General features: G+C 38.0%; 1 protein-coding gene across 5 annotated transcripts in view; it reads left to right on the top strand.

Moving 5' to 3' along the window:
* PIP5K1B (phosphatidylinositol-4-phosphate 5-kinase type 1 beta) overlaps positions 1-22257 on the top strand; it is a 344249-nt gene that overhangs the window by 166422 nt on the left and 155570 nt on the right. For all 5 annotated transcript variants that reach the window (XM_032290962.1, XM_032290961.1, XM_032290960.1 and 2 more), the window contains 3 exons: positions 1260-1390; positions 13373-13490; positions 20555-20707. In XM_032290962.1, coding sequence (XP_032146853.1) covers positions 1260-1390; positions 13373-13490; positions 20555-20707 — 402 coding nt within the window. The remainder of the gene's footprint in view (positions 1-1259; positions 1391-13372; positions 13491-20554; positions 20708-22257) is intronic.

The following is a 22257-nucleotide window of genomic DNA, read 5'->3' as shown; positions in this document are numbered from 1 at the left end:
AAAAAAAAAAAAAAAAAAAAAAAAAAAAAAAAAAAAAAAAAATAGAAGTAGCTCCAGGACAATATTCTATCATAGAAATCAAGAGAAGAAATTTTTTCAAGAATAGACAGGTGTTCTCTGGTGTTTAAAGCATGAAGAAATGAAAAGATATAAACCATGTGGACAGGTAAGGATGGGTCTTAGATTTGCTAAGTAAAAATATTAAATGAAAAAGTACCTTTCCTATAAAGTAAATGATCTTTATTACATTTTTTTCAAGTCAGGGTTGCTTAACCTCTGCATTATTGACATTTTGGTCTGGATGACTCTTTGTGGTGGGAGCTTTCCTATGCAGCATCCCTGGCCTCTACCCACTAGACGTAATGCCACCATCACCAGTTGTCATTACCAAAAAATGTCTTCAGATATCGTCAGATGTCCCTGTTGAAGAACCACTGATTTAAGTATTTAATTCCTACCATGTATGTGGCACTACATTAGGCAGTGCAAGGCGTGAAAAGTATGACACACTTCACCATAAAAAAGTACATTCTAATTGTCCTAAATTGAATTATTCTGTTATTTCTCCTATTATCTTGGTTAAAACTATGCATGTGTATCCTTATATACAAACACACACACACATACATATACACATATATACTGTAGTTATTCTCCAAGTTAACATTACATCAGCTTAATTATGGGATGATATTAGAAAAGTGGTAAATTGGAAATATTGGTATCCCCACTGCTGTATGTTTTAGCACAGATTAATGTAAGAAATTATTATGGATCCATGGTGAGACTAGTAAGCAATTTCCAAATTAAATTGTTTGTATACTCCAAAGATTCAAATTATTTTTTACTCTCTCATTGCTTATGAAGACAAAATACTCTTACAAATTTATAAATATGTTATGAAAGTTCTTATTTTTTAAAATGTGAATGTGCCATTTGTCTTTAGATAGGAATTATAATGCTATTTATTGTTCTTCAAGTTTCTGAGTTCTTAGTAAAAGGAAGATAGATAATTGGATTATAGTTTGACCGTTAAGCATTTATAAGGAAGACGATCACAAAAAAGTTTATGAAAAGAGGCTTAATATTTAGAATAGATTCTGCAACAAAAGAAGCAAATTATCTTGTCAAACCTCAGTCTCGTCATTGTTTCTGAATGAGAAAGAGAATTGAACCTCACTCTCTTATTTTGTTTCCTGTGCCATTGAACAAGGCCCTAACTGTTAAGGCTAATGTTGAGACCCTTGTTTTCTTTGCAGACTGCATCATCTGCTATTAAAGGTGCTATTCAGCTGGGAATAGGATATACAGTGGGTAATCTCACTTCCAAGCCAGAGCGAGATGTTCTTATGCAAGACTTTTATGTGGTGGAAAGTGTGTTCCTACCCAGGTAAGAACATTTTTATTTGTCATGATTTCCATGCCAAGGAACCTTCTTTGTGACAACCCCCATATTGAAGGGCTTTTCTACTTATGTACATGTTTACATGTACAGATGCAAATATTGGGCCTTTGGCAGGGAGAAAGGCAGTCCAAATGATGTTTATTTCCTGTTTCATCAGGATACCTCCTTGCAATTTTTATGTGGAGATGCTAAATAGGTTTCATCTATGAACCAATTCTAATTAGTTGTGATGAATGACTGGAAGACCATATGGAGAAAGATTTTGAGGTACAGTGTTAGAGTGAAGTAATCACAGAGTGATGTCTGCCAAGGGTTTAGAGAAAGAAGGCTTCCATGAAATAGCAACTGGTGCTAGGTTTTTGCTGTTCCTAATTTGAAAGCATGGGCTGGTAGGCCCACAATTGGGCCTCAAATCTGAGTCTAGTCTTATGTCTTCTCTTTTATGATGACTTTAACTTAACTTTCCTCCAGAAAACATAGAGAATCCTGCTGTTTGCAAAAATACCAAAGTTATTCATACATGTTATGTTGTCTCCAGCTTTTATCATTTTAAGGTGAGAATATTAATTATTTAGAAACAAATACATCTGGAAATGGATGATGGTAGTGTGAATATACTAACGCCACAGAACTGTACACTTAAAAGTGGATAACATAGTAAATTTTATGTTGAGTGTATTTTATCACAATAAAACTAATTAATTAAAAATTCTATTACTACCTTCGTTTAGGAAGAGAAGAACTAATCATTAAATAAGAAGTGTCACCAAAAGTGACAGAATTTTTCAAATGATCTGGAAAATAAAAATAAAGATATTTAATTTGGGGACTTGGAGATAATTATTTTGTCTTTGGAGCTGTGAGAATTGATTTTAACATTTTAAAATAAGCTATGTTATTAAAGGCTTGGATAAACATGGCTAAAGTGACACTTTGTTTACCACTAGTGTACTCATCACCTTATTAAAAATATATGCGTATCTTTAGAGGAATTATATTTACACATTTATCTCTGTGTCCAGGTGTCAACTGCCTAAAAACAAAACTTGTATGTACATGCATGGTAACCCCTACATAGTCACCAATGAGTGGAGCTCATAAAATTTTAAAAGTCAGCTATGTAGTTTTGCCTTAAATGCTCTTAGCTGCAGAGTAAACTTGGCCTACTGGCCTTTTGAAGTCTGCTTGTCTAGGGTCATCTAGCAGCCATGAGAACCAGATTCCAGACAAATGGACAACCCCAAGGCCCAAGGTAGAATCCTTGCTCATGGTCCTACTCTTGTTTCTATCATTGGAAATGTCCTCCATGTTTGTTTTTAACGGTCTATCATTCCCCCCTCAAAAAAGTACATATTAACTACGTGTTTTTCTCTTGAAAGCCAGGGGATCATGAGATTATATTCGTCTTTTGGTATGATTTTTTTAGGCTCATAATGCTTGTAAATGTGTTTGCAGGATGTTTGTTTGAGCTCTCATAGTCTCTGAAGGGCTCTACCCGGACATTTCAACTTTGTTGTTCTTTGGCTACAAAGAACAAGAGAAATGGAGGGCTTTTGTGGGAGTGTGGACAGTGAGTTGAGGGTGCTGAGATCATTACAGCTCAAGGTGGGTGTATAAAGATGTTCCAGGTCTTCCTGCTTCGTCGCTGACTGACCTGGTCTACTTCCAGTGTCCAGTCAACACAGTCAGCCATTGACAGGCACTTGGGGAAAGAGTGGCCCAGGCGCGAGGTCCCAGATCCTAAGCAGCGGCACACCTGGACCTTACTAGACATGCAGATTCTTGGGCTCCACCCACACCAACTGAATTAGAAATCCTGTGGGTGGGAACCAGGAATCTGTTTTAACAAGCCCTCAGGGTGATTCTCAGCACATAAATGTTTGAGAACTACTGGCCTAGTCCATGACTTTCCACTTGAGAGAGAATCTTTCTGGTAGATAACAAATTTTGTTCTTGGAGTTATTACATGACTCTTACAACTAATAAAACTCAAAATTATTTTAAATGAGCATCTTAAATATCAAAATGACATCTCTTAGCACTTTGTGTCTTTGGCCCTGACTGTCATCCAAGGTAGCAGCAGCAGGTGTGTCACTGGCAGAGGAGTAGCTAGCTAACTCTCCCTTACTTAGAGGCATCTGTTGCCACATTTAAAATATAGCACTTTAGAGTATCTGCAGCCTTTAAATGGCAATACAATATTTAACAGTTGATTCATTTGTTTTCTTATTTTTTTTAAATGAAAATGAATTATTGTCCCGGCTTGGCTCTATGCCCCTGGACTCGGGCTCCCACACCTCTGTGGCAAGTGCCAGCCTCAACATTTGAGTCAGACCAAGAATTTCTTTCAGCAGATGCTATCTTGTTTGTTTAAGTAACACAGGCCCTTCAGATGGATTTACAGTAAACAGAAGAAACTTACGTTAGTCTTGCCTCCATTTCCTCATCTGGACTCAGTGTCTTCATGGATTTAGCCAAGAGATCTGGCCCAGTGTTTCTCAATGGAGATGCTATTGGCTTTGTTGGATAAGACAATTCTTTGTGCAAGACAGTACATTTCAGGAGATCTGTGGTCCTCAGACCCAGCCAGTAATAGCTCCTAGTTGCTGTAGCAATCAAAAAACCCCTACAAAGTGATGGATAAATTTAGTATCTTGATTGTGGTGATGGTTTCAAAGGTGTTATACACATGTGAAAAATTAATAAATTGCATACTTTATTGCATGTCAATTAAACTTCAATAAATGGGTCAAATAATGCTTTCTCTCTCCAAGTATTTCCAAGCCCATATGGGGTTGAGGAAAGGGGTAGGTGGGCAGGACAGGCCCTGGTTGTAAGCATTCAAACATTCTGTGGTCTCTGTTGGCTCCAAAACTCAATGAGTCTAACTGGGCCATAGAACTAATTGCTTGAGGCACCTTGAGATGTTTTAAGTTATTGCTCTCTGAAGTTACAGAATCAATTTCCCCTAGCAACCAAACACATTGTGTTTTTTCTTATTTATATATTTTGAAGTTGTTCAAAGTTATTTTTAAATATTAAGTACTGTACATTATTTGTCCTATGAATTATTTCATTTTGTAGATGGAAAAAGCCCTGAGCTTTTTTAAGATTTGAAAAAGAATATAAAAATCTCTTTTAACTGTCTGGCTCTATGACCTTCCAAAATGTGTTCCAAAATCTCAAAGTAGATGAGTAAGAAAATCGTAATCATATCTTAATCTTTTGACCCCAAATTCTGTGTTGTGATCAGAAACTCAAGGTTGTAGACAGGCTTCATGCATTGATAGGATAAAGAAGAAAGGGGATGGTTTATAATGTTTGTACCATGTAAACAAGAACCTGAGGTGGCAAAGAGAGGCAAAATTTGTAAGTACCAACTGTGAACCAAGCATAGTTTTATTCATATAGTAAATTACTTATGTAATATATATTAATTTTTATTATCATTTATCTTTACAAAAATACTATTTGATATGTTAAATAATTTGGCCCTAAGACATTAAGTCACTTAGTCCAAAGCTATCCAAACAATAAATGGTAAAGCCAAGATTTTAACTCAGGGTTAGCTGGCCCCAAAGTTTTGTTTTTCTCTACATTGTGGCAATAATGCATGGGAATGGTATTTCTGCTTTATTGAATCAGAACAATGCCCAGATTTTATCTTAGAATTATGGACCTCAATCTGCTTCTTTGTTCCCCTAAAAACCAGCTCTAATTTGTTCTTCTCCAGAAGTCACTATCACTGCCTTACCTGGGGGTGGCAAAAAATGGTTTAAAAGCTGGTGGTAAAAGTTTAAACATCTTTCCATATTCAAGGATAATTATCCAGCTGAGGAATTTTTAAGGCCCCTATATTTTAATCTCTTCACTTGTAAAATAGGAGTTTAGCTTGCTATAAAGATCATTACAGAAAACAGACTGCCTTTGGGTATGACTCATGTGCACTTCAGGATTTATTTGGACAACCAGGGAATACCCACCTTTTGGAAGATAATTCCAATAAACTACAGCACGGGTAAAACATTATTCTAAATGATAAGCAAACATATATGTCAAAGGTTCATATAAAATACTACCCATATTATCATTCAATGTTATAGGTTTGACAAACTAGCCAACTGCCTGCATTTCAAGGCATATTGACATAAACTTATCCAAAAGTCTATCTTATACCGGGGATCCCCAACCCCTGCGCATCAGACCAGTGGGAATCTGTGGCTTTTTAGGAACCCAGCTGCACAGCAGGAGGTGAACAGAGTGCAAGCGAGTATTCACGCCTAAGCCTGGCCTCCTGTCAGATCACCTGGGGCATTAGATTCTCATAGGAGCAGAAACCCTATTGTGAACTGTGCATGCAACGGACCTAGGTTGCACACTCTTTATGAGAATGTAATGCCTGATGATCTGAGATAGAATGGTTTCATCCCGAAACCATCCCCCCTTCTCACTGTCCATGGAAAAATTGCCTTCCACAAAACTGGTCTCTGGTGCCAAAAAGGTTGAGGACCACTGCCTTATCCCATGGGTCAGCACACAACAACCCATGGGACAGGCCCTGCCTTCTGCCTGTTTTTGTCAATAAAGTTTAATTGGAATAAAGCCACATCCATTCATTTACAAATTGTCTGTGGCTGCTATTCTATAATGGCTGCAGAGTTACAGTAATTGCTACAGAGGCTTTATGGCCCACAGAGCTCAAAATAGTATCTGGCCCTTTATAGAAAAAGATTGCTAATACTGGGTGCGGTGACTCACGCCTGTAATCCCAGCACTTTGGGAGGCTGAGGTGGGAGGATTGCTTGAGCTCAGGAGTTTGAGAGCAGCCTGGGCAATATAATGAGACCTCGTCTCTTTATATTTAATAAAAATAATAAAGAGAAAAGTAAAAAAGAAAAAGATTGCCAACTCCTGATCTATACAAACATTCTGCACCAGTTTTTATGTACGTGTGGGTAGAACACAAAGCAGCCAGCATAGCCTACTTGGGAGAAAATGAGAGGTGAGGCTGCTACTGGCCAAGCCCGTAATATGATACTCCTTCAAATCAAAACTCTTTATGTCTTTGTTCAACATGTATTTGGCAGGGATGGGGAGAAACTGATTTCCTGTTGATAAAAGCCATATACCCCTTCCTTTAGTTCAAAATAAAGGATTTATTGCATCCACTGAATATTATACAGTATTCTACCTTATTCGAAATTATCTTCACAATTTTCCAGTATGGTAATAACTTCCTGGGTGGTTTAATGTTTAGAGAACCGATGATGTCATATGTTCCCAGTAAATGACATCCCAGAATGCACTGTGGTTGGGGAATTTAAGCTGTCTTCACATGCTGACTTTTAAAGATTGGCTGTCAGCTGGTTGGTCTCTGAAGATGGTGCAGCCTCCTCTTATACAATGCAATTCATGTGTACCCATCACAGAACTGCTTTGCAGCGGGAGGTTGGCACCAGCAAGGAATGTCTTTTGTTTTCCTTTGTTTTGTTTTTCCATTCATGAGCACTATCTAATTTGGCAAAAAAGAGGACCAATTTCTGTGTCTCTGTCTAGTTACATAAAGAGTTGTATGTGGAAACCAAGGGATCTCCACTTTGGCTGAATTGGCGGAAGCAATTAATAAATAATACCTTAAGTCTTCTTCTACAGACAGCTGTGTACGAAGGTCCAACTTGAAGACTGGGTACCATCCGTAGTTTGTTACTGGACTGTAGTGTCATTCGTCCAGCAGTAATGCCACTTAAGCTTTCCTAATGTCTGAACATCAAGACAAAGCACCCTTCATATATCCTGTCACACAGAGGGTAAGGTCATATTTGATGAACAAAAGTGAGGGCATTTCGCATCCTTTAGCAAAATGACCACTATTGCCCAGGAGTTGGGTATGTGTTAGTTTTGTCAAAAGGCCCCAGAGCCACTACTGATGGTTCGGTTACAATTTGAAATAAAAGAAGCTCACTAAATAAAAAATGCTGCTCTAGAAACAACAAAACTCTGAGTCTCAGCTCCAAAACTGGACTCCTTGTGTGTCTTTGAGATGCTAAATTAGTTTTACCCCATTGCTTATTACCACCACATCTCCCAGTCCAGTGTGACCAAAACTAGTGCTTGGTAATTAGTCCCTAAAACCCCGTCAACAAAGCCATGATGTTCTTAGTATATACAGATGAGAACACCAGCTGACCAGAGCTTTTGTAACTGAAATTATACCCACCAGCCTCTGTGGTGTGAGGGCTTCATGTGGAAGTATTTGGGATATTTGGGCAAGGAGAACCCTGAAACTTGTAACCCTGTAACTTGTAAAGTTGTAAAAAGGAGGAATAACAGAGGAACGTCAAGTCCTAAGGCTTTTCTATCTGCTGGTGACTTTTCTACTATTCTGATGTGAGTCTAATCTCCCAATCTTGGTTGTTCCTGATCAGTTTGGGCCATTACTTTCCCTTACTGGACTTTTATTTATTTACCTGCTAAATGGGGAATTCCAGATGGCGGCTAATGCTTCCTCAAGCTTCAACATTGTGTAAATCTAAACATATGTTGCCATTAAGATATATGTATTTTTAGACTAAGACAAGCAGCAGCTTTGGCCTTAAAAATGAACTTGCTTCAGAAGAGGTGAATTTCAGAATGCCAGAGCTGGTCCATGATTGAACTTTAACTGCTTCTTAGTGAATACAGGGGGAAGAGGACAGAGAAAGTTCTGTTCTTTATTTGAAATTTCTTTCTCCTTTTATGCAGCTAAAAATGCCCTTTTATTATGTGATAGGGATTATAACATGTGTTTGCGTGTTTAGATTCTTACTTGGCAAAATAAAGTTAGAAATCTAGGGTTGGATTCCAAATTTTTGTTGTTGAAATTTTACTGGCCCATGGGATCCAAGTATCTAGAACCACTGCTCAAAATCCCATAGCTGAGATTTCCAAAGCTTCAACTTATGCCAAGACAAGAAAGTCAGTTGTTGGGTGTTTGTTTGTTTGTTTTCATACCCTACATAAGTGCATTGAAGAAATACAAAGTAAATCTTAAACTTTGAGGAGGTCTACTCTTTCTCTGACTTCATTTTTGCTAAATCTGGATGCTATGAGCACAATTACCCAACAGGTAACCCCAGTCTCAGGCAAGGAAAGCTTGTGAACTTCAGCAGGTGAACGTTGACTGCAGTCTTGTGTTTAAATGTTGACAAGAAGTTGCTAAGCACTTGGTACCTGTGCTGTGGAGATTCTGTGCTGAACGTCTGTGGCCTAGCACCCACGTTTACACACAGTAAGCCTGCTAGCGTGTGACCTCAGAGAACCATGGTCGTTGCCTACTGGCTGACCTTCGCTGGACTTGCTGTTTGGTTCTCTGCACTCATGCACTCCTGACAAATACCCAGGCCCAGCAGGAGCCAGCAATCTCATTAATTTGCATTTCCTTCACTAGAGCTTCATTCACGTCAAGCTGGTATTTGTTATTCATTGGAGCAGCTTAAATATGCAGAGGTAAACAAACCTTCTGCTGTGGTGCTTGGGCAGGGAGGGCTCTGCCTGGGGGAAGAGGGATCAGCTTATGGCTTTTAACCTCTAACTTTTAAGAATTATTTAATTTTATGAATGATAATACGTAGCAAGGCTTGTCCTGTTTTTAAAAGGAATACTGTGAAGCGTTCCTTTCGTCCCTGTGCCTTCTCTCAGTGTCCAACTCCATTTATCACGATTACTTATGGCTTTTTTTTCCTTCAAGGATTTTTTTATGCACATGCCTGCCAGAAGAATATTTTTTCCTTTATATACAAGTGGTGACATCCCATACACAGCATTCTGCATCATGTTTCATCTACTTAACAATTTATCTTAGAGATCTTGTCGTGTCAGTACATAATAAGCATCCTTACCCTTTTCTTAATACTGCATAAAATTCCATTGTGTAGCTGAATCATAATTAATTAGACAAGTCCTCTTCTGAAGTCCATCTAGGTTGCCATAATGGGTAACCATGTTCACATGTATTGTTTAGGACAAACGCGAGTTAATCTATAGGATAACATAGGCATGCATTTGCTGGAGCAAGGAATTACGTGTTTGTAATAATGTCCTTCATGGGAAAAAAAGAAATCTCAATTTACATTCCCACTAACAATGTTTTAGAATACCAGTTCCCCTTAAGCAACATTACAGTTATGGATTTTCACCAATCTCTTGGTGACATTTATTTTATTATGAATGAAGTTGAGCATCTTTTCTTATGTTTGAGTATATCTTTTCATTTCTGTGAAGTGCCTGATCATATCCTCAGCTATTTTTTTAAGTCAATTTTTTTATTTTTTATTTTTTTTTTATTTTTTTTTTTTGAGACAGTGTCTTGCTCTGTTCCAGGCTGGAGTGCAGTGGTGCAATCTCAGCTTACTGCAGCCTCTACTTCCTGGGCTCAGGCAATCCTTCTTCCTCAGCCCCCCAAGTAACCAGAACTACAGGTGTACACCACCATGCAAGGCAAATTTTTGTATTTTTCCTAGAGACAGGGTTTTGCCATGTTGCTCAGGCCGTACTTTTTGGACTTTTATGCAGTTTATTGGGGCTCTTTATGTTAGGAGATTAGCCAATTGTCTGTGATATGAGTTGCAAGTATTTTCCCATTTTGTCATTTATTTTTCTTGTTTTTCATAACTACACTTTCAACACATGCCTCATGTGAAGTGTTTAGCTTAGGGTTGTTTCCTGTATAGCCTCAATCATCCAAATGTGTTAAGGGCTCCTTGCATTCCAAGCACGTTAGCTTTCACCTTTTCATTCACTAAGCCACTTAATTTGTAGAGGTTCTGTACTGGGCCTGGTGAAACTCAGCTTGTAAATAGCAGAGGCAACTTGAACCCAGGTCTCCCTGGACTATAAAATCCATCTTCTTAACTGTCACACAGTGTATCCAGTAGGACTTAAGCGAGTACAGCCCAGCCTTAATATTAACAAAAGGAAAACAGAAGCCATAACATAAAATCTACTAGGAGAGAAAACAAGCAAACAAAAAGTTGTGATATACTACAAACCTAATTTACAGAAGCCACTATTTGAGAATTTTCCTTTCCATTCATACAAATACAGAGGTTCCAGATTACATAACCTCAGCAATTAAATGTTACTTTCTATATGTTAATTACGCCATGAAGCTACATCCACTCTGTATGATGCCTCCATTAAGTATTATGCCCACTCCTTTTCATTTTCTCTGTTTATACAAATATAATTTCTTGGTTGTCCCATACAGGTTAAGCCCGCCTCAGAGTTGCCTCATACTTCTCCATATCTTTTTTTTTTTTTTTTTTTTTTTTTTTTTTTTTTTTTGAGACGGAGTTTCGCTCTTGTTACCCAGGCTGGAGTGCAATGGCGCGATCTCGGCTCACCGCAACCTCCGTCTCCCGGGTTCAGGCAATTCTCCTGCCTCAGCCTCCTGAGTAGCTGGGATTACAGGCACGCGCCACCATGCCCAGCTAATTTTTTTTTATTTTTTTTATTTTTTTAGTAGAGACGGGGTTTCACCATGTTGACCAGGATGGTCTCGATCTCTTGACCTCGTGATCCACCCGCCTCAGCCTCCCAATGTGCTGGGATTACAGGCTTGAGCCACCGCGCCCGGCCACTTCTCCATATCTTAATGTGGCCCAAAGCTAGCTAGATTTAATTCTTTTTCATGGAATGATTTAGTGGCTGTTTAAACTACCAAATACCTACTATTATTTCTGTATACCTAAGGAAATAAATGTTCCCTTTCTCCATCTGAAGCCGCTCTGCTCTGTGTACATGAGCATTTATGTGTGGATGTGTGTACATGTGTCTGTGTATCTGTCTCCCCTCCAGGGAAACCTAACACTATCCTTTTTACACCATAACCGAACAAATCACAGTAGTTAGAGAGATGTGAATCCAAGGAAAATTATTATATTAATGGAAACCTCAGGGAAAGATGAATAATCCGAAGAGCTCAGGAGTAACCAAAAATGAAAGTAATAATAGTAAATGCAGCATCTTCTCTGATAAAATCTTGGGCCCAAAACTGTAAAAAATGAGAGAAACTCCATTTAAGCGGAACATGGGTGTTTTATCTCACCTCTTTGAATGTTGAAGGGAATCCACTCCAATAGAATGAATTACTTTATATGAAATAGAAAGTGAAAAAGAGAGAAATAAGAAACCGTCAATGCCCTTAGCCCACTGAAAGCAGCCTGCTTCAGAACCTAAGGCATTGTGGTTATTTTTACATGCTTGCAAAAGTAAGGAAGGATGTTACAGGGCTCTTTGAGCCGCTTTTCTTTATTTCTATATGATCTACATTTATATTAATAAATTATTACATGTCATGTAAGTTCCAGAATCATTCCTTTTTACAGTCCCATGGGATTGAATCCCCTCCTAAATCCCAAAATACAGAAAAAGAAAATGTTTGGATACAGTGCCGGGCATCATACATACTGAATATTCAACTATGCTTGCTTAAAGAAACAGTGACCATTTAAATGAGTAGATGATTTGGGGGTCATTCCTTATGATGTGACTGCTCCTCTCTCAGGTAGTCTTAGTCTGTGTGCCACTCCTCTCCTAGTGTGTATACCTTGCTGCTGCCTGAGTGAATCCTAGCCTTTCAAGATAACCATTTATCATATGCTGCTGACCCCTACCAACACAAGCCAGCTCCATCCTCTGGTACTCAGCAAAACAAACAGTCATCTATAATTGTGCAGAAGGAAAAACTAGTTGCGTTGGATATATTGAATAGATATTTCCTAAATAGTTTTCAAGGGTGACCTGTTACTGTGCTTAATCCATGTAAGAATCAACTCTTCCATATTAGCATTCTTTCACTCAACAAATACTTATTGAGTGTCTGCTATGTGCCAGGCACTGATGCAAAAATCTGATTGATCTCAACAGCTTAAACTGTAGTAGATCCAAAGTGTTTATTCTGTGCTGAAAGCCTTTGTCATTTGCCCAGTCCTTTTTGTGTGGTATCCATGAAAAACAGACCATGATAAAATTGCATAGGCCCTTGATGTCCCACCTAGAATGTAGTTCAAAGGGATCTTGAAACTTTACATAAAATTCTATTGCATTGTTCTCATTTTTCACACTGAAAAATTTAAGAATGAGTGGCTTAGGTGGTTTGACTGGCTCATGTATTAGGTAATATTGTATGGAGTCAAAGAATAAAAAGGATGAGACTGATAAACATCAACATTTAGGCCCGTGGATGCCTCTATGGATATGACCAGCAAAAAGTACAGAAGGGGATTCAACTGTATGGATAATGGTTTATGTCTTAAGCAGCATTTTGGATTCATTGGTATTCACTGGTTTATTCTTTATACATTTTATATATCATAAATATTGTGTATATTTTTTTCCAAATGAACCCAGGAAAAGGAAAAGAAGGTAATGAAATATTGGGGATTGGAAATCAGGTTTTAAATTCTTAAAATATGTAAGGTGTCTTTTTTTGGAAAATGTAAATGAAAGAGTTCAGATTGAGGTACTATTCAGTGTGATGGTTCTCTGTTTTAAGAATTATTTCACTTATCCCTAATCCCTATTTAACAATACTTGTCAAATATCCAAAATTTGTGGTTAAAAAATATACTTTTGAAATTGCTCCACACATTAAGACCCAGATCTTTTACCCAAAACATTACAATGTGAGTATACTGGCGATGATGGAGTGATCTTCCCAGGAAGAAGGCACAAGGGAATAATGAATTTTCAGGCATGTGACACTGATTGGTGGGGAGCGCCTGAATGGAGTGACCCTCACTGACTTAACATATGTTCTACCTGGTGATCGTTGGCCTTTGTGACATGAACTTTGAGAAACCCGCTCTCGTGGGGTTGATTTTTCTAGAGATAATATTGGCCCAGGACTAATAGAGCTAGATGTGCAGTCAAAATTGTCCTTGCTAATGTGTTCTTTCTTTCTCTCTCTTTTTAATATTTTGACTTCAGCGAAGGGAGCAATCTGACCCCAGCACATCACTACCCAGACTTTAGATTTAAGACATACGCTCCATTAGCATTCCGATATTTCAGAGAACTTTTTGGTATCAAGCCTGATGATTACTTGGTAAGAACCTGTCATTTTTCTTCCTTCTATAGAAATGTGTGATATAAACATTTGTATCATAGCAACAGTAACAAGTGGCTTGTGTCTCTCATTTTATAAAGCTCCAGGGCATAGTGAAAGTTCCAAGTTTTATAATGATTATAAATTTAGCTTCAAGAAATTTGATGTGACTCTGGCTTCTACTGATAGCTCCAAAATCTGCTATGGTAATTGATATTTAAATAACTATAATATCAGTTGTGACTTCAGATAATTATTCTAACAGATATGTTATAATTAGTTCTAAATACTCCCGTGAATATTGCTGATTAGATTCTATTTGAAAGCCTTTCTATGTTAATTGCCTTATTTGTACCATTCCTCTCAACTACCTTGGCCCACAACCATTTCACCTTGACCTACAAATTTGAATAAACATTTTAAAGAATCTGGATAGTTTTGTTCTCAACATCTCTTCAGCCAGGCTCTTTTTAAGCATATTTTTATTTGGTACAAGGGCATATTTTATCCTCAGATTTGTCTGCATTCTTCATCTGCCTTCTGGCACACAAGAGGTACAAACACAACAGCCTTTTTGTGAGGTAGTCGGATGTGACCTCAGAGTTTTCCCTCATTCCTGTTCAAGGAGCCAGGAACTTTCTGTTGGAAGTGAAAAAATGGTTTGTTTCATAATTTGATCACTGTTAACGCCCTGGGGCTCTTCAAAATTGTTTTTCAAGAGACTATAGGAAGAATGCCATCAAATATTTATTGTTCATCCCATTCTGAATGATCTTAATAAGACTTGAGCCAGATCCTGGGATAATGCTTTTCAGAAAAACTATAGCAACACCTGTAACAAAGGGTGTTTAATATGCCATCTTATAATTTGGATAAGATGTAAATAATTCAAAGCTGATTATATTCTGTGCTGATGAAGACTCTTAAATGTCTCTTTTGAATCTTCTTGTAAAAGAGAAAAAGAAAATCTTTATTGGTTCCTAAGAAAATCATATGACTTCTGTCTAATGAAGCAATACTGCTTCCTCAGGGCATGTCAATAAGTCTCTAAAGAGCCGTGAGGGCAAGGTAGAAAGTCCCCAGCATCCTGCTGCCCTTAAATGTATATATTGCTCTCTTTCTCTCACCACTTCCCTTTAATTGAAGCCTCAGGTGCCTCTACCCATCATGACCAATGCAAGTACACAAGCACATACATTTGTTCTGCTAGAGAATATTAGAGGATGTTAGAGAGCATCCTTTGGTTTCTAGCCATTCTATAATTACTGAGGGTTGCCATCATTCAGGAAATGTGTTTGAGAAACCCAATAGGGTTTTAATATTATATTATGGAAAACAAGGTAGATCTCTCATCTGCTGCCACACATTCGAATTTAATGGACTCTCTTTCTGAACTTCCTTGAACTTCTCACCATTTGAAGAGATGCCTAGACTTGTGTTTCACACTGCTGGTATGACGAGATGGATGCCTGTCTTTAGCCCGCCCATATCCATTGTCCCAAAGGCTGGTGGTCCACTTTTTCATTCATTCTGACCTCACATACTTGCTTTCTATGGGGAAGATCCTTTTCTGAACAACTTCCCACACAGCCTATCCAAGTTTCCTAATGAGTCTTTAAACTGGAAAAATTATTTTCATAATGTGGTTAGATTATTTACAGAAGAGCACAAGACTCTAAGCTCATCACTTCTCACAAGAAAAGTCTTTGTCCCTGTACCTGGCAAAAGGTAAATTAATTGATCAGTGGGCACTTTGAGTACCTATTATATCTAAAATACTTTGCTAATAGTTGTAGAGAAATTTAAAAAACTACAAGTCATGACACACAAAAACTTAAAATCAATTTGTCTATGTGGAAAACCAATCAACTCTATCAGACAATAAATTTAAAAACTGAAGCAAAACATAAAATACTCCAGGGTTTGGGATAGAGACCTTTTTCTTTGTTGGGGTGACGATTAGGAGATCATCTTATGAGCATAATGTGGTTTTAACCGTGCCTTAAAAATTACAATGGATTTTAAAAGGTAGAAAAGAGATGGATGCTCAGGGGTCAAAGGGTTGGAAGGGGCACAGTAGAACCAGAGATGTGGACATGTTCAATTTTCAGAAGGATGTTTAGTGGACCAATATGGCTAGAGGGGAGAGTTTTTATCAGGAACATTATTAATAGATAGGTCCAGACAACTGAAATAAACAAAATTCTAAATTACAGGAAACTAAGAAAATACAAAGACTGACTAGATATTTGATAGTGTTGAGAAATTACTTTTTTGGTGAGATGGTAATATCATGGTTCCATTTTAAAAGGAGAATCCTTGTCTTTTAGAGGATATACTGAAATATCTGTGGATGAAATGGTTTGATATTTGGGATGTACTTCAATGGAATCTGAGGAGTTGGTCAAAAAATACAAAATTTGAATTAGACAGCTGGGCACAGTGGCTCACGCCTGTAATCCCAGCCCTTTGGGAGGCTGAGACAGGAGAATCACTTGAACCCAGGAGGTGGAGGTTGGAGTGAGCCAAGATTGCACTGCTGTACTCCAGCCTGGATGATGGAGCAAGACTCCAACTCAAAAAAATAAAAATAACAATAAATTTAAAAATGGAATTAAAGAGGAGGAATAGATACAGGAGATCTACACGGTGACTAAAATAATAATAATAATATATACTTGAAAATTGCTAAGAGAATAGATTTTAAAGATAAATGCTTGAGGTGATGGATATCCCATTACTCTGATTTGATCATTACACATTGTGTATAGGTATCAAAATATCACATGTACCCCCAAAATATGTACAACTATTGTGTATCTTTAAAAAAAAAGAAAAAAGTTCCAACTACAAAAAAGTGATGAATATGTGAGGTAAAGGATGTGTTAATTAGCTTGATTGAGCCATTCCACAGTGTATACATACATCAAAACATCATGCTGTATGTCATAAAAATACACAATTTTATTTATCAGTTTAAAAAATTAATCAGAAGGATTATATACTCTAAATAGGTGAATTGAATGATATTCGACTTACAGCTCACTATAATTGTTAAAAAAATAAATAAATTGAATGTCCCCCCGCCAAAAAAATAATATCTGAGGGAAGTAAGGCAGCAGAATGGTTGGAGGTGTAGAAGAAACAAGATTGGCCATCAGTTGATCATTGAATGATCATGAATGAGTTGACCATTCATGAGTTGATGCTGGAAGATAGATACCTGGGTGTTAATTACACAATTATTTTTAATTGTATGTATGTAAATATAATTTAAAAGAGAGGCCAAGTATGGTGGCTCATGCCTGTAATCCCAACACTTGGGGAGGCCAAGGCAGGTTGATCACCTGAGGTGAGAAGTTCAAGACCAGACTGGCCAACATGGAAAAATCCTCTCTCTACCAAAAATACAAAAAAACTAGCCGGGAGTGATGGCATTAACCTGTCCCAGCTACTTGGGAGGCTAAGGCAGGAGAATCCTTTGAACCAAGGAGGCGAAGTTTGCAGTGAGCTGAGATTGCACCACTGCACTGTGGCCTGGGCGACAGACCAATACTGCATCTGAAAACACACACACATACACACACGCACACACATGGTACACACACAGACACACACACACAAACACACACGGTAGATGGAAAGCTAGAGCCAGGTATGTAAGTGTGCTTTTGTTTCATTCCATTTTCCCACCTTACTCATTCATCACACACCTGGTTCAGTGACTAGATACATCTCTGGGGCTTGCAAGAAACAGATCAAAGGCCCCAGCTAAACATGATTGCCTTGTCCCCAACAGCTGCTGCCACCCACCTATGCCTGTACTGGGGACATCTGCAGCATAGGACCAAGGCAGCTCCCCAGCAAGCCTTGGAGTTTCTGGAAGCTCACCTCCAAACCGTTCTATCTGGGACCCCACCTAATGATCTGGAGTGTGGTAGATGAGGAAAGGGTCTTTTGTATGACACAGCATGCTTGAGTGTCAGTTATAATAACCGTCAAAAGACTTTTTACCTCAATCTTCCATTTTACAGATGAGGAATCTGAAGCTGGAATCAGCAAAGGGAGATGCCCAAGGTTACCCACAATGGAGGGGGCTGAGCCTCGATCAAACAGTGGTCTCCCTATCCTTCCCAAAGGGCTTGAAGACCCTTCACCAGCCTGCCTCATGCTTTTCATATTTGATGAAAATCACAGACCCCTTACCAAATATGTACTCAAGCTAGCCTCTCCTTAGCCCATTGAACTGTAATTACCCATTGTAAAGAATACAGCCAAAAGAAGTCAAACACATTTAGCAAAATATGTTTTGGAAGAGTTTAGCTAAAGGAAAGCATAGAAATAGGAAATAAGACATTGCTTGAAAAACTCTGTGAAGAAACAAAGGATACAGTGCAAATCACAAAGTGCATCTTTGTGGCTGTCAAACTGGGGCTATTCAAACTTCCACTTATGAAGTTACAGTGATCTAAGTTGGGGGTGTGAAAACATTATCTAGCCATTGGTAACTCCATACATCGGTATGATATTGAATACCTGCCATGTGTGTGTATTTCTAGTTAGTTTTGTGCTGTTGCTTCTGGATTCCTGTCTGAATTACTCTGTTTGTGTTCTCAGTCCCATTAGAATGCACCTTGTGCGTGCTGATTACAAGTTTGAAGTTGAAACATGCATAATTCGGATTGTGAGACAGCGTGGTGAAGGTGCTTCTGCACATACAGCAGTGCAAACTTTCCTTCTTCCTTACTTGTTCCTAGGCAAACACCTCCCAAGGCAAAGCCAAAGGGCCCCAGAGCATTCCCATCTCTGCTTGGGCAACCAGCCATGGGTTCTTTCCTTCTCCATCATGTGCCTGGGTATTCAGAAATCCAGTAGAACTTATACGAGTCTTTTCAGGCTCACCTGCGCCAGTAAGAAAGAGAACAGAGTGAATATTTCATACTATCGGGGGAAAAAATGGCACATAAAATTATCTCTGCCACATGGGACAAGATTACATTGTTAATTTATATTGGCAGGGCCCAGCTGGGTTGTGCTCTGCTTTTTATTTTTTTCTCCAGTGGATATAGCAGAGAGGCCCTGCAGGAAATAGAAGTGAGAGCATGAATACATTAGAACAGCTTGCGCAGATGATAAGTGCCTGGAAGGTGCATAAAACCCAGGAGCACACATGGGGGCTTTCGATCATGACTAATTAAAATGTTCCCATCTCTCCTCTTCATTTGCTCTTAAGAGGCAATGTTTCAAAGAGGTGGCTTAAAAGAGAATGTGGTAACTGAGTTGTAGAGTGAGAAACATAGAATTCTATAGCATGATGGTGATATTCCTGTTCAGTTTCATAATCACAGTTTATTGCATATGATGATGGGCTATGAATAGCCCCCAAAGGGTTATTAAAGTGGATGAAAACAATCTATTATTTCATTCATCTTAATGTATAAATGACATAATAAAAGAATATATAACAATGTAGTAACCAGTGAAATAGTCTTCATATTATGTCACTGCATTTTTTTTATGTCACTGCTTATAGAAGAATTGGAGACTTTAATTGGGAGCAGATGTTCAGGTCTGAATCCAGTCTTTTCTAGACAACTCTTTCTGGATCACCCCCTAATTTCTCTTTTTGCAGCCTCTAATTTCTGCATCATTTGTTGTTTTCCTATTTTCACAACATAAACTCCTACCCCTAAGAAAGTTCTGTGTCAGGAATTCAAATGCCATGGAACAATGAATCCAAATTCCTAAAGAGAGTCTAGGGTCTGCCTTCACTTTTTATGAGAGCTTGGAGTCTACACCTTATATTCCAGGGTCACAAATGCATGACTAAATGAACTGAGGATATTGGCAGAACGGGACAGGCAGCATCAACAGTCTTAATAGGAAAGGAGGAAATGTGAGGAGTGAAGGATGATGCCCTAGTTTTTGGTTTGGGGAACAAGGCAAATAACGCTTCCAGAAGGCAGAGAACAAAAGGCAGATGATCTAGGGTCACTGTGTGCAGTTGCGCAGGCTGTGTGCTGCTTAAGCTCCCCTACCTGACCGAAGGGAAGGATTGAAGACTGGAATCCAGCCTTTCCTACTCACCAACTTAGTATCCTGTCCCAGAGCTGCATCTGCCAAGATAAACGGCTGCATCTTTCTTTTTTTTTTTCTCTGTTGCCCAGGCTGGAGTGCAGTGGCATGATTTCGGCTCACTGCAACCTCCGCCTCCTGGGCTCAAGCGATTCTCCTGACTCAGCCTCCTGAGTAGCTGGGATTACAGGTGTTCTACACCATGCCTGGCTAATTTTTTTGTATTTTTAGTAGAGATGGGGTTTAGCCATATTGGTCAGGCTGGTCTCAAACTCCTTGACCTTGTGCTCCACCAGCCTCAGGCTCCCAAAATGCTGGAACTGCAGGTGTGAGCCACCACACCCAGTTGGCTGCATCTTTCTAATTACCACAAAGGCATCATATGGGCTTAACCACAGCCCTGAGATGAATTTGACTGTGAACTTACTGCATATAAATTGTTTGTAGTATAAGCATAACAGAAATGTCTATTAAAGTGTTAGATGAACAGGTCTTGAGCCCTAGCGAAAGATCTGGGCTGGAGAAACAGATGTTGAAGTCATCTCCTTGTTGAAACCATGAATAGATGACATCTCTGGGAAAATAGTGAAAAGAGAATAGGGTTGGTGTTTAAGTGATAAATACACAGTGCAGATCACATCTTCACTTGTTATTTTATGGACATTTGCTGGAAACAAAGCACCTTAGTCAACATGACTGAATTATCTCATTGGGCAGATAGGATGATTCATGACTCTATCGCATGACTCTGGGGATAAGGAGCGTATGTCTGTTTTTCATCATAGAATTGTTAAGATAAACAGACCAATTAAATCTTTAGAACTCTCACAAAAAGCCTTCTTGGTATACCTACAGCCTCTTTTAAAGCCCGTAGAGAGGGCTTCTTGTTTCAACATAGCTAAGATGTACAATGCTATGATTGTCCTCCTTGGACAAGGCATCATGTACATCAAGTATATATTTTAATGTTTATTCATTTACTCTTTTAGTATTCCATCTGTAGTGAACCTCTAATAGAACTGTCTAACCCTGGAGCCAGTGGATCCTTGTTTTTTGTGACCAGTGATGATGAATTTATCATCAAAACAGTTCAGCACAAAGAAGCTGAGTTTCTTCAAAAGCTACTGCCGGGCTATTACATGGTAAGGAATTGCACATCATTAAAGCTTCAACTTGAAGCTTAATTACTTTCCTCAACAGTTTTTATCTATTGTTTTTTCAATGAAGCTTAGGCATGTTTCTTTCTCTTTGCTATGCTTTATTCTGTATTTAGATTATGCTATGACATTCATTGAATAGATTTTTTAAAGTAAACTAGAACTGAATGGCAGAGCATAGTTGTTGAATCCCACAATCTTGAGTTCAAATCCCAGCTCAGCCAATAGTTAACTGTGTGACCCTGAGTAAGCAGCATAGCTGATGAGCCTTAGTTCCCTCAGTCTTTAAAAGATGGGAAATACTATTCTTACACAGTTGTTGTGATAAAGAAAGGATACAGGATGCAAAATAAGGGAAAGAGAAAGGAAGCAATGTGTTGCAAAGCTCTTTGCAGCCAGTCCATAGTAATAGTATGAATGGTTAACTTTCATTGATTGCTAACTGTGTGTTAAGCAAGGGCTTAAGTGCTTTGCATTCATTAACTCATTTAATCCTCACAGCAACCTTGGATACTACAATTATCACCATTTTATAGACGAGGTAATTGAGGCAAAGATAAATTAAGTAACTGCCACGGGTGATTGAGCTGGAGAGCTGCAGAGCTGGGGCTACACAAGACAAAGGGCTCCAGAGAATGCATTTTTAACCCCAACACTAATATGCCAGCACATATTCTATATTAGCTGTTCTCAGCTACTGTACTTCAGAATTTAGAATTTCATAGGTAAATATGACAATGTAAAAAAATCACCTTTCATATAATATTTTAGAGACAAAGGAACAGTAACTTAGCCTAGATGGATTTATTACACATTTACTCCAAATTTTCAAAACTAACTCCACTGTTCCTAAGTAGTCCAGTCATTTTCATACTTCCAGTTTCATTGTACTTTTGTAACAATTATTAATCTTCTGTGATTGGAAGAGCTATCTGAAGCAGTCTGGATTTCAGAAACCCAAGTTCTGCCAATCACTTGCTATGAGTGGTGATAAATATCATCTTTGTTTTTAAAAATGCGTTCATGAGATGCCATATGATCATTTTATTTAAAAATTTTTACATAAAATATATTATTTTAATTCCAAAATCTGCTAGGCACAGCATTAAATACTTAAATTAATTTCATATAGAAGTATAGAAATTAAAAATTAAACAAAAATATTAGTGGCCTATAGGCAGATTTTAAAAGATTTTGATGCTTAAGTTTGTTTTTTTTAAGAGAAAACAGAAAATAAAGCCAAAAAAATTCAACTGACTATAGTGTCTTTCCTAGATATACGTATTACTAAAATTTGGTGCACATGCTTTCAGTTATACTTTGTTCATGCACACATTTTAAAATTATCTAAAATTAGGATCAAATTGATATAATATTATTTGATAACCTGCTTAATTAGTAAATCTTAAAATTCCATATTTCTAAGCTCAGATATATTTGTCTTCTTGTAAAAGTGCATTGTCTAAAGTGATAATAGACATATGTGACTACTTATATTTAATTAAAATTAGATAAAAAGTTAAGACAACACATTT

The sequence above is a fragment of the Sapajus apella genome, unplaced genomic scaffold (genome assembly GCF_009761245.1).
Source record: "Sapajus apella isolate SASKATOON/1434 unplaced genomic scaffold, GSC_monkey_1.0 scaffold24, whole genome shotgun sequence".
NCBI lineage: Eukaryota > Metazoa > Chordata > Mammalia > Primates > Cebidae > Sapajus > Sapajus apella.
The sequence above is the reverse complement of the archived record's forward strand: the minus strand, read 5'-3'. Positions and strand labels throughout refer to the sequence as shown.